General features: G+C 39.5%; 1 protein-coding gene across 1 annotated transcript; it reads left to right on the forward strand.

Moving 5' to 3' along the window:
- Window positions 1-1,233: 1,233 nt before the first annotated feature.
- On the forward strand, window positions 1,234-16,828 carry rgs9a (regulator of G protein signaling 9a). Its single transcript, XM_014970778.2, has 17 exons — window positions 1,234-1,360; window positions 3,054-3,150; window positions 5,782-5,832; window positions 7,547-7,653; window positions 8,746-8,797; window positions 9,559-9,617; window positions 9,937-10,013; window positions 10,905-10,986; window positions 11,939-12,001; window positions 13,675-13,704; window positions 13,843-13,904; window positions 14,204-14,317; window positions 14,424-14,539; window positions 15,092-15,179; window positions 15,652-15,790; window positions 15,992-16,074; window positions 16,496-16,828. The coding sequence occupies exons 1-17, from the start codon at window positions 1,292-1,294 to the stop codon at window positions 16,650-16,652; spliced, it is 1,446 nt and encodes a 481-aa protein (XP_014826264.2). The 5' UTR covers window positions 1,234-1,291; the 3' UTR covers window positions 16,653-16,828.
- The last annotated feature ends 1,181 nt before the right edge of the window (window positions 16,829-18,009 follow it).

Raw genomic sequence — 18,009 nt, forward strand, 5'->3', positions numbered from 1 at the left:
AATTAAATAAGTAAGTAGAGAGAGTGATGGTAACGCAGTAATTCTACTGATGTCTTTTGGAGTGCAGGGGCCTCTCCTGGAGAAAGTCTTTGACTCTGTGGTGGCATCAGCCATCTTCAGCAGTGCAATACGGTGGTGGAGACGCAGCTTCTCTACAGCTGAGAGGAAGCTATAGACATGATTGGAATGTCCAACCAGTCATCATACCGATCAGGAAGGGTTCTGTGTCCCACAGACAAATGTGTTTTGGTCCAAGATGTTCAAATCAACCCCAGAACAAAAACGAAAAACCTTGTGAAGCTGTTGGCTGAAGCTGGTGAGACAATGTCATTATCCACAGTGAAACATGTGCTGTACCAACATGGGTTGAAAGGCCACTTAGAGAGGAGGAAGCCATTAGTCCAAAAGGAAGGAAAAAACATACACATAGCAATTTGCAGATGTCCACAGGGACAAAGACTTTCATTTTGGAGGCTTGTCCTCTGGCCTGATGAAACTGAAGTGGAACTCCTGGGCCATAATGACCATTGTTACATTTACATTTACATTTACATTTACATTTACAGTTGTAATGTAATGGGGCTGTTTTTGCTGCAGGCGGAACTTCATAAAACAGATGTCATCATGAGAAAATAACATCATGTGGAAATATTGATGCATAATTGGAAGACATCAAACAGGAAGTTTAAGTGGAACAGACTGGTCCATTTAAAAAGTTGTAACTCAACAGCAGGGCTAGTAGTCCTGGTTTCTGCAGTGGAAACTAAGGGACAAACTATTGTAGAAACTGTCCTGGTTCCTCTGAAACGTTTAACAAAACACACCTTTCACGTCTCAGAATGGCCCAATCAAAGTCCAGTCCTCAAGCCAATGGAGAATCTGTGGAAGGTCTCTCCATCCAATCTGACTGAGCTAATTTACAAAGAATGGGGGGTTGTATCTTGTTTATTATGAAATAAAGTATTATAATAATCGTTTAACATGTTGTAAAGCAGACGTGTTCTCTTCCTTGACGGTCAAGTATATGGCCCTTTAAACCTCCAGTTGATCCAGCCACCAGGCATCTCAGCTCCACCGTCTGGCTTTTCACTGGAATCACTGGAGGAATTCTGACTGCTGATTGGTGGACAAACTTTCTCCTCCTTTCCTGTAATCCATAGTATTGAGGAGAGTGTTCAGACCTACTGAACACTCTCTCTCTCTCTCTTCGGCTACAAATATTACACCTTGGACACGTCACACCTACATTTTATTTAATCTACTCTGATCTTGTCCTGATCAAGCTGCAAGTATGACGATCAGAACAGCGCGTCCCAACCGGGGGCAACGTTTCAGGCCTCGTACGCACTGCCTCAAAAAGGTTGGTGAGAGCATTATCACTTCTACTTCATTTTTTCATTGCTACTACTTGTGGCAATGTGTTTAAAATAGTAAACACTGGCTATGAAATATATGCTTAGTACAAAAAAATCTAACTTAAACCTCAAGTATCCAGATTACACCTTCTGCTGCTTTATAACATTCTAAAATGTACAGTTTATCTTCAGGAAACCATTCCCACCAGGCCGTCAGATGGTTTTTGATGTTTTTCACATGAATCTGTATACATATGCATTCATGGTCTGTAGGTAAGCCAGATAATCTGAGGCTTACCAAAGATAACCTCTAATTCCACTTTGAAGCCAATTAGCTTTGTTGCTCTGCAGTCAGAGGTCACTGCTAAAGAAAGTATTCTGCAGAATAAATGGTAAATGTTCTGTACTGGCTTGACAGAGAGAACCCCAAAGCATTTTACATACATCAAATCATTCAGCCATTCACCCATTCATAACACATGCAAACTGATGGTGGCTGCCATAAAATCAGCTGACCACCACCATGTAGAGTTTTGCCCACAGACAGATCAGCTGCTTCAGGCTAGTGCTCCAGTTGTAGCCTGAGCAGGGCTTTGAACTGCCAACCCACCGGTTACAGGTTGAACTCCGACCTCTTGACCCACTGCCGTCCCTATAACCTGACATTAGTTGTTGAAATATTCTTAATCATAACTTTAAACGAAAAGGTGTAGGAAAATATTGTTTGTCTTAACACACATTAAAACACAGTAATGAACTGTCTGATAGGGAAATATACATGTGGATTTTATTGTGTCAGTCTTTTTGCAATAACAAGTGACCAAATCTGAACTTGAATTTGGACACAGGTGAGTTCTTTGTCAACTTGTGCTTATACCTTCAAGCATTCAGAAACACACTGACAGGAGGGAATGAAAAGATATTTGCCATTTTCTAATGTTACAACCACAAACTTGCATTTTACTGGCATTGCATGTGACAGACCAACACATGGTGCATTAGTTGGAAGTGTGAGGAAAACGATAAGTACTTTTTACAGTGTAGAAAAGCATGGTTGGTGTCCATCAGACCCCCTGAGTCATTACTTCCCCAACCATCTTCCATTGCAATAATAATTCCAAGTCTTTTAGGAGATGTCTCTCCACCAGCTGTAAACATTCAAAGACTAAAATATTGTCTCTTTCTTCTTTGCAAAACATCTCAGGCTGTCAGATTGGATGGAAAGCATCTGAGACCATCAGTGTCAAGTCTTGTCAAAGATTTTCAGTTGAATTTTAGTCTGGACTTTGATATAAATTGTTTTGATCAAACAAAACATGATTAGTCTTGACTCCTAATCATGGAGTAGCTATGCTACCCAGACACAATTATTTTTCAAAGTAATTTTTGGAACAACCATAGTTCTTTTGGGAAGGGTGGTGGGTAGTAGGTATTGTTTATATGAGTAGAATGGAAGAATAAAATAGAAATATCCTTTATTGTCTCAAAGAGGGGAAATTATGAATACATGATAAATCCAATTGTTGCTATATAAATGTGGCAGCCGGTTGGTGCTGTTATTAGTTTAAGTAGACATAAACAATGGAGTTCATTATCCCAAAGTCCTCCCTTAATATTTACCTGGAAGAACTTCACAGTGTTTTGGCTGAAAAGACATTTTTCTGTCCATTCACATGTGTGAATGTTTCTTTCTTCCAGCTAGACGCCATCGTGGTGGAGATGCAGGACCCAAAAAACGGAGTAAAAGGTTCAGAGCAGAAGCTCAACGTCACCACCATTCCTCACGCCATCACTGGTGAGGCTGACACACACAACAAACTGTTTTTTTTAAGATTTTAATAAATAACTGCCACAAAGTCAAGGAAGTAATTACATGAATTCTATTTTATTTAACATGTTTGTTGCACAGTAAATAACACATAGCCTAATGCAGGTAAGCCCCACAGCATCAGAAAAACATATGAACAAGACATCAAGGATAGCAACAGAAAAAAAGAACTAGCACCAGTAGTAAAGGCGGGACAGATGGAGATTTACTCTCTGAAAGGCTGGAGGCTAGGCTAGCTCCTCCACACTTTGAAAAGCCCTGGTTTAGTTCATTAGCTTACTTAGCAGGCTCTATGCACATACAAAAAAGTAGCACCATCCATCCATCCATCCATCCATCCATCCATCCATCCATCCATCCATCCATCCATCCATCCATCCATCCATCCATCCATCCATCCATCCATCCATCCATCCATCCATCCATCCATGTTCTGGTTCTGCTGGAAGTTTCTTCCTGTTAAGGGGGAATTCTCAGCAGGTTTTTAAATTCAATTTGAATAATGAACTGAACTTGATTTTATTGTTGACCAGTTTGGATAGTTGTTGTTACTTGATGTAGTTTGTATGGCTGGTTTAGAAAGATTGAGATGAGTTGGCATGTAGACATGAAAGAGATGAGGAGGGCTGAAGTTGTGGAGGTAAATATCCTTTAAGGCAGAGGATCCCAAACTGTGGGGCGCGCCCCCTAGGGGGTGGCGCCGTGTCATTGCAGGGGGGGCGCGGAAGCCGTCTGGATGAAAAAAACAAAACAAAACATGAACACTGTATGTGCTGGGTTTTTACCTTAGAATGGCCAACTCTCTGTTATTCCTATGTCAATTTGATACAGTAGAGGCTTCTACACTTCCCATATTTGTGTCCTCTGTCACTTTTATCAGCAGTTAAAACTGTTTAATCCGTTGTTAACATGTTGTAACCCGTTTTTCCGAGCCACCTTTAAACGCAACATGAGCGCTACGACGCTCGCGCTGGGTTTCCACCTGTGAAGGAGACCTGCTGCTGCTGGGCGGAGCTCCGTAGGTTTGTGTTAGAATCACGGCAGCAAACCAGCAAAACGCAAAGAACTTTCACAGTTTTTCCCTCCAAACTAACCGACTGAGTTGAGTAAAGCTGCTGGATGCAGGTAATGTTAGCTAAAAGATGACTAGCTAATATCAATACAGAACCTTTAGCTTAACAAGTACCTTGTAGGCTACCAATGTTGATGTCTATTTTCAGCTACCATTCATTTTGCCCCCCAAAAAGTTTATCCCCCCCGCCCCCACACACGCATCGTTTCAACCAGACAGCCATTCGTAATCCATAGGGGGGGCACAGAAAATGTTTGGAAACCACTGGGGGTGGGGGGGAGCGCAGAAGAAAGAGTTTGGGAACCACTGCTTTAAGGAGTCAAGATGGGGAGCAGGGTGGAGTAAAGATGCAATATATCTGGGGGAGAGGTAGAGCGGGATGTCATTCATGTAGTAATAGAAATTAATACCATATTTTTGTGACACTGCTGCTGATTGGAGAATTTATTCTAAAACTTTGGACAGAAATGTGAGGTTGGAAATTGGTCTGAAATCATAAAAATCAGTGGTGGCTAAGCCAGGTTTCTGAAAAATTGGTGTAATTATTGCTGTTTTAAATAGGACAGAGACAGAGCAAGAGGTGAGGGAAGAATGGATATGTCAGCAACAAGAGTGAGGGGAGACAAAGTTTGACCTGTCTTTGTAGACAGGGGTCCAGTGGACGTATGGATGATGAAAGATATTTCACTGATAGACAGCAGACTGGAAATATTACATGAGGGAGAAGAAGGTACAGAGAATTTTTTTAGCAATATTTGCAACCATTTGTGTTGTAAGGATGAGACATTTGAGGGTGAATGTTTTCAATTTCAGACACAAGAAAGTTCATAGATTTATTGCAGACATTAGTGGAATAAGAGGCCAAAGGTGTCAGGGAACCAGAGAATACTACGGAGAGCAGAGAGCATGAATTTCCACAAGCAGACTGGATGATGGGCGGATTAACAGATTCTACAAGTTCTTTTGAATAATGCAAAAATTACAGATTGTGTGAAGACACCGACAGGCTGTCTCAGTGCCTAAGCTGCTGACAGAGGCTAAATAAAGCAGCTGATAAGTGGATGAGATTTGAAAGGTGCTTTACAAGTCAAAGTAGCTTTCCAACCGAGTCTAAGATTGAGTTACACCTGCAGGCACATAAATCTTCAGCCAGGTGTAAAATGTGTGCGAAGGAATGAAACGGTCTGCCAGGAGATTGGATGGATTTTTATGTATCATCATTTTCAATATGTATATTTTTAAACATTACAGAAATCTGAAGTTTTCAACAACACTTGAGCTTTTCTAGCTGCAGAGCATCAAGAGCATCATTCAGGAGGGGAAACTGTGACACAAACGTATTTACCTTAACATCGTACAAGGAAATCAAAAACTAAGAAGTGTTTGATTCTATGACACCATCAAAAACCTTTGTAAAAAAACAAAAAGCAGCCAATTTGTCACAATCATAAATTGTGACAAATTTATGATTTGACAGGAGGCCACGATTGGTTGACTGTGCTCATATTTTCTATTTCTCCAAACAGGTGCTAACATAACTGCTTGGATTAGCAACAACATGAAGACTTCAACAGAAGGTAGTTATTGGGAATGTCAAAATGTGTTTCTTTTCTCACAATGGCACAGTTGTTTTTTTATTTATTTATTTTTCCCAAAAGAGTCCCTGTGATTCTAGAATAAAGAATATGTATCTGCTGCTACTGTTGCAAAGATTTGCAGAACTGCTCAAACTCTGTTCCATGACTAATGATGCAATGATGTCTACTACAAAGAAAATACACATGTAGGATAACCAGGTTTATCAGCGTTTTTCAAAGGTGCAGTTAAAAACAACACAACACAAAGTTTACATAATACTCTAATAGAATGAGTTTCCACTTCTTGCATGAACAAAACAAGAGCTGTGTCTGCAGTTTTGGCATAAACTCAAACTTGTTAGATTTCACCAGGACAACCCCTTGTCCCTGATCCTGTCTGCAGGGACAGAACGTGTACATTTGGTTTGGGAAGCTCAGAGTATCACTGAGGTTATGGTTCTCCATTGGAAAATGATGGACACTTCACTTTCGGTTGAGAGTCAATGTCTGTTTCAAGCACAAGAGTTGAAGTATGGAGGCATCTTGTTCATGAGTGATGGACATATTGGGGCTTTGTCTGCAGTCAAGTCTGGTTGTTGGTGAAGAGGAAGCTGAGTGACACAGCAAAACTCTTGATTTACTGGTTTGTCTTCATACCAACCCTCATCAATGGTCATGAGGTAGAGATCATGATAAGAAAAAACAGGATCCTAGAGACAATGAGCCAAAATGAACTTCCTCCAGAGGGTGACTGGACTCAGCCTTACAGATTGGACAAGCAGCCCTTCCATCCAGGGGAGGTGGAGGGTAGAGCTGCTGCTCCTCCGTATCACAAATAGTCAACTGAGATGGTCCAGGGATCTGATCAGGTTGCCTACTGGATGCCCCCCTTTGGAGCTTTTCTGGGTACTTCCAACTGATAGGAAACCCCAGAGAAGACCCGACATTTGTTAGAATAACTGGAGACTGTCATTAAAGAACAGCTGAGGAAGAGCGAGGAGCACACTGAGGGAAAGTTATGACTGAGACAACAAAGTCCATATAAAAAGAAGGGAAGAAATCATCTCCAAACAGAACATGGATCTATTAATAACAAATAAATAACAATAAATGTCATAGTTGTAGTTAAGGCAAAAAGCAATTCTTGTTCTAGTAATAATGTTTGATTATTTTAAAAGAAATAGAAATTAGTATTGTTACACTATAAATTTCCCAAAGGCTGTTTTGTAGAGCTGCAAAAATTATTTTTTTAAATCTTTTTTCTTGTCTCCACAGATCCTCCTTTTGACCTGAATTAACTTACAGTATGAATGCCAGATTGTTTAACAGTGTGATAGAATCAGTCTGACTTTGATCTAATCAGGAAGGGCATTGTGCACCTGCTGTCTGTCTCCATTTTCTCTGTCCTATCTTTAAAAAGAAACTCTTTGTTTGCATCACATGAACATATGTTTGTAGTGAAAAGTTTCAAGGAAGAATATGAACACAATCAAGTATTAACGTCTCCTAAAGTCGTCCGTGCATTATTTCACATCAAACATAATGAATCTGGAAATAGTTCTATTTGTCATTTATTCAGTTTGACAGTTTTCAGAGGGGTTTTTTTTCTCAGAAAAATAAGATATTCTTGAATCTCAGAAAACAACTAATATGACATATAACTGATTGCTCTCTGATTAGCTTCTCTTTCTGCTTCCCTCTTTGAACTCTCCAGAAGCGCAGGTCTTTGGCACCATGTTGGTGGCCTATGGCTACATTTACCCCCTGCAGAACCACAGGAAGCTGGTGATGTGTAACGACAGCAGCCTCTACCGCTTCCAGGTACAGACAAATCACTGCTGCTTCTCTGAGACTGATGCCTTCAAGCCATTTCTGTTTCACTAGATTCAATGACATTACATTTTTAGCTGCTGGGGGTCACTTTCACACAATATTGTGTCAACTAAACTAAGTCCTTTGAAAAACTTGTTCCCCTCCTTGCCTGTGGTGGCGCTATTTCTTGAGACCTTTGGTTCTGTGGATCCACTAACTCTTGAAGGAGGAAGTTTGAAGGCAGCTCCATGGTCCCTATAAGGTTCAACACACTCAGTGGACTGGCAGCCAGTACCGGAGTACTGTCACCCTCCAGGTCTATGTTGCTGCTTGTGTCCACTGCGCCCTCTAGTGGATACCTGGAGGATCCAGAATGGAAGACATACCCACACACACACTCACACACACCCCCCCCCCCCCACACACACACACACACACACACCTCACATCCCTCACACTAGCACCAGGGTGCCCAAAGTTGGTCCTGGAGGGCCGGCATCCTGCATGTTTTAGTTTTCCCCCTGGTGGTAGTAACAACCTCGTCAGGATGTCAATGTTCTCCTTAAGTTTTCTACCAATCCATCATTTGATCCAGGTGCGTTAAACCAGGGAGAGAACTAAAACATGCAGGATGTCGGCCCTCGAGGACCAACTTTAGACACCACTGCACTAGCACTTAGCTTCATCCTCCTTCAAAATGTTGAACTTTGATGAAATACATTCTGATCGTTCATGTTCTGATAACACATTTGTTTAATCGGAAACAAAATGTTTGCGTGTTCATTTCACATGATTCCTGTAAATGAGTTTGTCAGATGACAGCAAAGTGGGACATGACACATTCCAAAGGGAGAATTAAAGTATCACATTCTGTATTTATTTATTTTAAATTATTCTATTTCTCCATATTAGTAGAAAGATTCATATAATTAAGACTTTTTCTGCTAGCAAATTATAAAATCATGATTTTTAAAATGACTTTTATTTACTTGGAGGAAACCACACCACTCCTTAAAACATCAGGCCATGCACGTTGGTAGGAAGTTACTAATCGCTTTATTGTATATTCAAAGCCGTTAATACCAATGTTGACCTTTTCAGACCCCTTACTTCTGGCCATCACAGCAATGGGTTCCAGAGGACTCTGATTATGGTAGGTGAAGTGTTTCAATGAGAAGTGTTGCTACCCAGAATAGTGATGATGGATGTTGTGTGTCCCTGATGAGCCTGGATAAACTAAACAGTTAGCATTAGTTAAAGGGATAGTTCAGATAGTTCAGTTAATATTTTTAAAGCGAGGTTGTGTTTAAAGGTTATCAGCTGGTTTTGATTTCCCTGCAGTAAGAAACAGACCTGTCTTTTGTTATTATGTGATGTTTGAGGTTTTTTATTTTTTATTTTCAAATTTATTTCTTGAGATTTCTGGAATCATTATTGCCATTTAGGTCTTGCCATATTTAGTTCATTTCTCTGTGTTCATCATTGTTGATGGTGTCTCACCACAACAGTTCATTGCTTTGTGGTTAGTTGATCTGTTCTTCTCTGTGTGTGTTGGTTTATTCTCCTATATCAGTGTCAGGCAGTTTAGCATTTTCATTTTCAGATCCATCTGTGAGTAAGATGAGCCTCATCTGGGTTCATTGTGTTAATTATTCACTTTCCCTCCTCAGTTCCCCTGGTTCCCGTATCCTTGATCACAGGTTGCTTGACCTCCCCTGTGTTTAAGCTCCCTGAACACAGTGTTCCTCTGGTTTCCATGTCATGCTAACCTTTTTTAAGTTGAAAGTTCTGTTTGCCAATTAAAGTTAAGTTCAGTTAAGTAGTGAGTATAGCACAGTTAAACAACATGACAGTTCAAAGTTCTTTAAATGATGAAAACATAACACAGCCTCATGTTTTTAACTTTTTTTCCAGCCATTTATCTGGCAAAGAGGAACATCCGTAAGAAAGGCATGCTGGAACCCTATGAGCAGGTACCTGTGCTGTGTGGGCCACACCATGATTTTGATAACACACACATCTAGAAGGGCCATGACACAGGGGCGATGCTAATGATAAGTCTCTGTTAGTCATTAGCATCTTGGGGCTTGTTCCCATCATTAAATTGAGCTGTCCAAAATGTTACCTTCCCCCAAACCTAATCTGCTTCCCAATGATTCCATGTCTCAAACTGAGTAGATTACAGCATAGATGTGTTTTCAGGATGTTAAGTCTGTTGTGTTTTTTCTCTATAATAGATGCATCATGAGACTCACCTGGTCCGCACTGTCACCTTGTTTGTTTTTTAAACAGGTAGATTACAACCACCTCCATGAGTGGCTGAATCACAAGTGGGACTTTATTGTAATGCAAGCCACTGAGCAGTACAAGTAAGTGACCTGGGTATGCCTTCATACATGCTTTTAGAAAACAGTCACACATACACAGACACACCACCCAGTTCTGATGGCCATGGCCTTCAGATCTTTGTATTCTGGAGCTGACATGTTTCTGGAGCCACCCAGAACACAAACTGCTCTATAAAGCACTGAGCTACCTTTAAGAATATGGTAAACAACTGAAATAACCATTTCAAAAAGCGTGTTAGAATGAGAAAAACTACACAGACTTAGTCTAAGAATGCTTTATGATGACTAAGGTTTCACTGCTTTCACCTTGCTCAGTGAAAAGGCACTTATTTCATCACTGTCTCTTTAAGCGATGCTTAGGTACCTCCTAGTTCAGCAAACAACATCACTCATTAGTGCCTTGGTGAAGTAATCAGGCAGTATTTCATATCATACACTAACAAAGTTTTTTTCATTCCTCTTTACAATTATGTGTGACTTTAGATTGGCTCTGATTGGCTGTTTTTGACCACGGCTGGTGCATTTCTGCAGATGGCTGTAGGATCACAGATGATCTGTCTCATCTTATATTGCCACCACAAAGTGGCAGTTTTGACAAATATGTAAAAAAAAAAAAGAGAGAAAGAAAACAGAAAAAAAGCACTGTTTATAAAAGTTACATACTAATGCTTTAAGAATAGTCCTGACATTAATATGCTCACATCACTGAAACCTGTGGTGTGAACATGTGAAAGACAAGCATGGTAAACATCTGTCTTCAGAATGTGAGCATCTTCACCATTTTCAAGTTTTTAACAACATCTGTTATTAAGCTGAACATGAATAGACATGTATGTGCCTCCTTGCTTGCTGTTTTTTGTGTTTCATTTCTTTGGAGCTCTTCTATGTTTCCTTTGTTTCTGTGTTTTCCAGGGCTGGTAGAGACAGGAACAAGGCAGACCGAGTGGTCTTTGACTGCCAGGAGAGGGCCTTTTGGATTGTGAACAGGCCTCCGGTCAGTTTGTCTCATTCGCTCTGTATGTTTGGAAAAACATCAGTCATAACTTTACAGCCACTCAGTGATGGTTCATGTGTAACAATAATAGCTTCTGAGAAACATCAAGGACCAGTCCATTCTCTAATATTGATTTATCTGGACTGATAGATGGATATAAAGCTGTGTCCAAAAAATCCTCATAAATGTGTTTTCAGAAGTGTAAAATTTAACTGAAATATTAATGTTAATCATGTTAATCAGATCATAAAGGATATCTAATGTAAGTTAGATTTTTCATTAACTTGTATTAATCACACCTTACCATACATACAATACTATACCATACATACAATACTATACCATACATACAATACTATACCATACAGCACATATCACACCATCAATCCACACAGTGCAATCTATGAATAGACATTTTATCAATGTCCTTCTGTTAAAAAAATCATTGAACATTTTTATGCTTTTGTCTCTTTACAAAGATAAGAAAGGTTTAAAAAAAAAAAAAACTCAAAATGTGTTGGAAAGAGTTTCTCCTCATGTAGAACGCTGCAGCTGTGTTTTGATTTAAAATGCAGGATTTTGAACTAGTTTGGTAAATGGATTTCACCCCCAGAAAATCCCTTCAACAAAGGGAGGCTAAAACTCCATTAGATTAAGAACAACACTTGGTCTGATGGAGGGACTTCCTCCCATAATGCATCCTGAGTCCACTTTGCAAGCTGGTGGTTGGAAGCCATTAGTGGTTAGCATGAGTCGGCATGAAAATCCAGACTGAACTGCATACAGCCTCACACAGAGCCCTCACCACTTCAGCTTTTACACTTCTAAAGTGCAGATCACAAACTGCTTGGTGATTTTTATGTCACCTGTCAGAGGTCAGAATGTTATGGCTGATTGGTTCATATAATCCCAGACTAAATAATTATATTCTCTATATGTTTTGCTTGTCCAGCGCCGGACTCACAGTGCTTTGGACGTTGGCCCAGAAAGGCTTATTAATCCCAATGTAGAAGAGGTAACAGGTCAGTACACACACACACACACACACACACACACACACACACACACACACACACACACACACACACACACACACACACACACACACACACACACACACACACACACACACACACACACTTTTGCGTTGTTATCTTTGTGGGGACTTTCCATTGACTTCCATTCATTTCTACAGCCTAAACCTTACCTTTATCCTTTTCCTAACCCTAACCATCACATACCTAACCCTAACCCTAACCCTAACCAAAACTCAATTCATACCGTAGCCCTAACTCTGACCCCTGACCCAAAAACAGGGTTTCCCCTCGTGGGGACCAGGCTCCGGTCCCCACAAGGAGCAATTGGTCCCCACAACGTAGTATATGTCAGGAAAATCGTCCCCACAAGGTATTACAAACAAACGCACACAGACACACGCACACGCACACACACACACACACACACACACACACACACACACACACACACACATCTCAACCTGTGTCTTTGTGTTTGAAGCAGAAATATCACGTCTAAAACTGACTATAATGAAACATTTTTACTAATCTCTTTTTCTTGTTGATTTGTTTGTTCTTCTTTCAAACAGATCATCTTAATATGAAGAGATGAAGGTGTAAAGTTTGACTGTATTCACTCTGTGCGGTCCAAAGGTCTCAAAGTGCATCCAAAACTTTCTGTTTCTGTCAACATCTCAGCACAATTTCAGATCATCTCTGATGAGATTAGAGATCAGTGACAAAAACATTGAAAACAAATGTTGAAAATGAAAGACAATTTTAAATTCAAATACATTTGTCAGAACAAATGTATTTGAAACCAACTTTAATCTTAGACTTTTGGACGTCACTGTGTGCACATGATGTGGTGCCGTGCTCTGTTTAGCTCCTGAAGACATTAAAGCTGTAAAAAGTTAAACAACTTTATGATCAAGTATTAGTTAGAATTAGAAAGACAGCAGTGTAGTTCTAGTTCTAGAAACAACCTTTTCTACAGGTTTCAGATTTTTGTAGTTCCACAGTGTAAATATCATCACCCAGTTCTGCTGTTCAGAGCATTATGTGTTGTGTTCAGGTTTAGAGCTGTCTGCTTGTGTTGTTCTGTAAATGGGGCCAAGCTTGTGTCACATATTCCTCCATATTAACCAAAAACTTTAACATATTTCATTGGGTTATTACATGACAGATAAACATAAAGTGGAGAATAATTATGAAAGGCGCATGTTTTTATTACAAATAAAAATCTGAAAAGTGTAATGTGTATTCGGCCTTCCTGAGTCGATACTTTGTAGAACCAGGTTTAGTTTCAGATCCGTTCCACTGAAGGATCGGATCAGACCTGCTGTGGGTTTATGGTTTCTGTCAAGTCATATTTGATCTATTCTGTTTCTGTTCATTCAGAAGTTTATTTAGGAGTACCACACTAAAGGGGGATAGATACAACCTTTTCTACAGGTTTCAGATTTTTGTTTCTATAATATGTTCAAAACCACGTTTCATTTCTATTTGTGTTGTAACTCTGTAGTACTTTGTGTTGGTTTGTCAGTAATTCTATTAAAGTACTGAAGGAAGATGTTGCAACATGACAGAAACAAAAATCTGAGGGGATTTTAATACTTTTCCATTCTATTTCAAAATGTTCCATAATGATCTTTATCTTCCTTCCTTCCAGAAAATCACCTTTGACCAATACAGACGGGTCGTAAGTTAAAGCATCTAACATGTTTTAATAACTAGGCTCATTAGTTTATTTAACAATATGGTGTGGAAAATCATTGAAATCACTGAGATTTTATTTTCTCCAATGTAATAAATAACATTTTGTGTTCATATTTTTTAGAACATTTTCTACCATCAAGCCATCATGAGATCTAAGGTCAAATCTAGTGTTTCACTGGGAGCGTAAGTTCTTCTGGTTCTGTTTTATTAGAAACTTGGCAGGTAGAAAGAGAGTATTCAGAAAATAAAAATCTGCAAATCATCCAATTAACTGATTATTCATAAGGATAATTGAGAGATTAATCAATTAATTGTCAGAATGATCAATGACTAAAATAATTATTTCTAGCTCCAATTATAGTTTTTTTCCCTTTGATTTAAAACACCAGATATTTGCAGGTGTTTATGAATTTTTGCAGCAGTGTGAAATAGGTTGAGTTGCTGTTGGTGGTGAAGGTCAAACCGTGCTGACATTCCTGCAGGTTGGTCAAATACATCACCTCCTACAAAAACCACGATGCTTTCCTGGCTCCTTGTCTACCCAGCAACCCGTGGGAAACGGACCACGATGCGTACTGGACTCTTAATATGAGAAGGTGAACATGACTAGAAAACAAAACAAAAAACTTACCAGTCCATTTGGACTGGTAAGTAGTTAACAGGATGCTTGCTGTAATCACAAGGCCGACTGTTTGCTCCCAGAGTCGATGTTCCCACTAAAATGCGAGTGGAGCGCTGGTCCTTCAGCTTGTTTGAGCTCCTGACTGACCTGAGAGGCCGAGACGATTTTAAGATCTTCCTGAAGAAGGAGTTCAGTGGTACGATGCTGCAGCTTTATGTATCTTCAGCTCTGCATGTGTGTTAGGGCTGAAATGATTAATCAGATTAATCATAACAAATTGATTATTGAAATAATCCTCAACTGGTTTAGTAATCGATTAATCCTTTCCTAAAGGCCATTTGCTGAAAGAACACGTAGTGCACTGTAAAACATTTGAGCCGCATTTAGTTATCTTGAATCTTCTATTCTTTAAGTCAAATTAATTTAGCAAGTTTTAGGTTTTGATCCTAAATGTGAGTTTATGAAAGATAAACTTACAGTAGTAAGTTGTGTTAACTTTTTATTCATTTTGTAAAACCTCTAAGAGTTGAATAAAGTAGAGTTTTTAGGTTAGTGCTTAAAAAAAATCCTGAAAGAATAAAAAGACAGGAGTGGGAACTATTTCCCAGAGTGCTTAGGGGCACGTTTTTGTATTCTGTGTAAGGTGGAAGTGTGTTACGTTGATGTGACACTTGTGTGTTATTAAGGCAAATGCTAGTTTTAATGTGATGTTTAAAAATATTCATTATCTGTTTGTTCTGTACTCCAGGGGAGAACCTGGCCTTCTGGGAAGCAGCTGAGGAACTGAAGTGGGGCACAGCCTCCTCCATGTCAGCCAAGGCCGAGTCCATCTTCAAGTAAGCCCAAAAACATGCCATCTATGTCCACATAGTTGATTTCAATCACTTTTTTTTTTACTTTTATCTTTATTATTTATGCATGTTTGAGAAATCCTTGAATCTCCCATGACAACCATTCAGAGGAACCTCAGTACTTACTCATATAAATCCATGCAGCTCCACCTCAGAACTGCTGCTGATGATGAGCTGAAGAAAAAGTGAAAGAAAGAGTAATGGTATCTTAAAGAGACAGAGTCCAGTTTGAGGTCAAATTTCTTTTAAGTCATAATTGATATAATTTGATACATACAGCATTTTTACAGAACTGAAGATAACATAGCTATTTGATTGTTCTATAAATGGGACTATGTGCTGGGAAACACATAGTACTGCCTTTTTACTTGTGTTATAACTCTGTGCATTTATTTGCCTATGTAGGTGTGATGATTCTGAGCTGGTGTCATCATGAATCATGTGTTCATACTAACAGGACCTTCCTGGCACCGGGCGCCCCCCGTTGGATCAACATTGATGGCAGGACGATGGGCCTGACGGTGAAGGGCCTGGAGCATCCGCACCGCTACGTCCTGGAGGCGGCTCAGACACACGTCTTCATGCTCATGAAAAAGGTCAGGCACTTTAAGATCTTCTGCTAATGTTGACGGATATTCTTCACTTGGGCAGTTTCAGTCAGACCAATACAATGGCATTCAGATACAGTGAAGGGACGGCATCCACTGTGTTAAATCAGAAACTTCAAATCCGCGGCACTGACGTTTAGGTTGTGTTTGAAATAACAGTTTTTTATTTATATTTTTTATTTTGTACAGGACACATTCTTCCGTTACCTCAAGTCGCCAACGTACAAGGAGATCCAGAAGAAGGCGCTGAGCCCTGAAGCCCATAACTTCAGGTGTGTAAGATTTCAGTAAAGTCAATTGCAACAGAACTGTCAGGATCCTGGGCTGTTTGAGTTGTTTTGGGTTTGTTTATTACTCTGTGTTCATTTGTCTTTGATTAGCTCAGCCTTGTTTTGGGCTTTAGTTCAGTCCTTCTTAGTGATTCAGGTTATGTTTATTTCTTGTGTCTAGTTATTATGTCTTAATTATGCTCCTTTCATAGCCCCACATGTGCTCTCTCTCTCCCCTCACACCTGTAATCATTCAGCCAATCAGTCTTTTGTTTCTTGTTCAGTAATCAGGTTTCCCAGTATTTACACGACCCTTTCTCAGTCACTCCTGCCTTTTTTCTGCCGTTTCATTTAGCTGGACTGATATGAGGGCAAAAAAAGTTTGCAGACCCCCGTCTGACTTGTGTTTGCATTCCCGCTGCAGTCCGGCGCAGCTGGAGGAGAACGCTCGGAACCGGAGCGCCGGCATCCATCCCATCATCCTGTGGCAGCAAGAGGAGGAGGAGAAGGCCAAGGCCGCAGCCGCCTCCGCTCCAGTCGACGTCAAGGCGGTGATGAGCAAAATAGACAGAAAGAAGTAGAGACAGTAGACGCATGTCTGATGTTGTGAATGCAAATTTAATTTTATATAAAAGGGACTCTCTTTGATTATAAAATATGACTTAGTAAATGTTACACATCCACACATTGTGTTGAATCTGAATATAGATTGCAGGTCTGAGCTTTGAGTAAATTTGTCAGAACTTTATCATCATTTCTCCTCCAGCTTCTTCATGCAGCATACAGTAAGGACTAGAAGAAACAATATGTTGTGCATGATTACAGCCATAAGCTTGATTGTGTTTATGTCACAGAATAAGACATGTCTATGACTTTGTCTTATTCTGTGGGGAAGAGAAACGAGACATGAGTTTCAGTTTTTTACTAATAGAAAATAGAAAATCTGAAAAGTGTACCATGAGTCAGAACTGTGCAGGGCTTCTGGGTAATGTATTTTCTGGTTTTGAACATCGACAGCCGGACTGACTTTCTTCCTATCAAACTGAGTCATATTGGAAGAAGAACATCTATGAACATCAGCTTTCCAACCTCTATTACAGTCCAACCTATAGTAGAAAAAATTTGCATGAATAAATTTAATTTAATTTCAAATTTCATAAAATCTTAAGAGGAAATCTGGAACTAAAGTATAAATCTTACCATGTTGGTAATCATCTGCCCACCTTTAACATTTACAAGACAAGCAGAAACTTTCTTTCCTGGACTACTGAAGTCAATCCAAGTACAGAGACTTAAAATTCAACTACATCCATTCAAAATGGATTCTATGACCTTCATCCTTTATAAGGCAATACAGTCAAATGCAGTTTGAAAATCCAAATAAAGTGATCCATGTAAGGAAGCCTAATAGCATCAAAACACTGACTTTACAGTGTCAGCCAATGACCTGTGATATTGAACATGTAGTCTCCTTGACGCTGGTTATTCTCTAAAAAACCTCTGAGGTCACAAACAGAACAGCTCAAGGAAATGTAACCAGTCACACTTTGGTCTCTAGAATCTAAAACAAATCCACGTTGAAGCTTCAGGTCATAATATGACAAAACGTGGGAAAGTTTGTGGGGATGAAATAATCACTGTAGAAGCAGAAAAAGACATTTCAAGTCATAAATATAAAATACTGCTCACTATTTCATGCTGTAGATTAGTTATTATTGTTATTCACTGTGATTTTTGACATGAAGTGATGGAATCAGTTCATGACTTTTAGTAGATTACACAAATGATCAACTGTAATAACATATTGTTGCTGCAATATGTTCATAACATTTATTCTGTAAACACAGATGTCCACATCTGTGTTTACAGATGTGTAGCTAATATGTATAACAGCACATTAGTGGATTTACATGTAAAATGTCTGTCCTGTTAGCTACA

The sequence above is a fragment of the Poecilia mexicana genome, unplaced genomic scaffold (assembly GCF_051168715.1).
Source record: "Poecilia mexicana isolate PSO_F unplaced genomic scaffold, ASM5116871v1 scaffold_8, whole genome shotgun sequence".
In the NCBI taxonomy this organism is placed as follows: domain Eukaryota; kingdom Metazoa; phylum Chordata; class Actinopteri; order Cyprinodontiformes; family Poeciliidae; genus Poecilia; species Poecilia mexicana.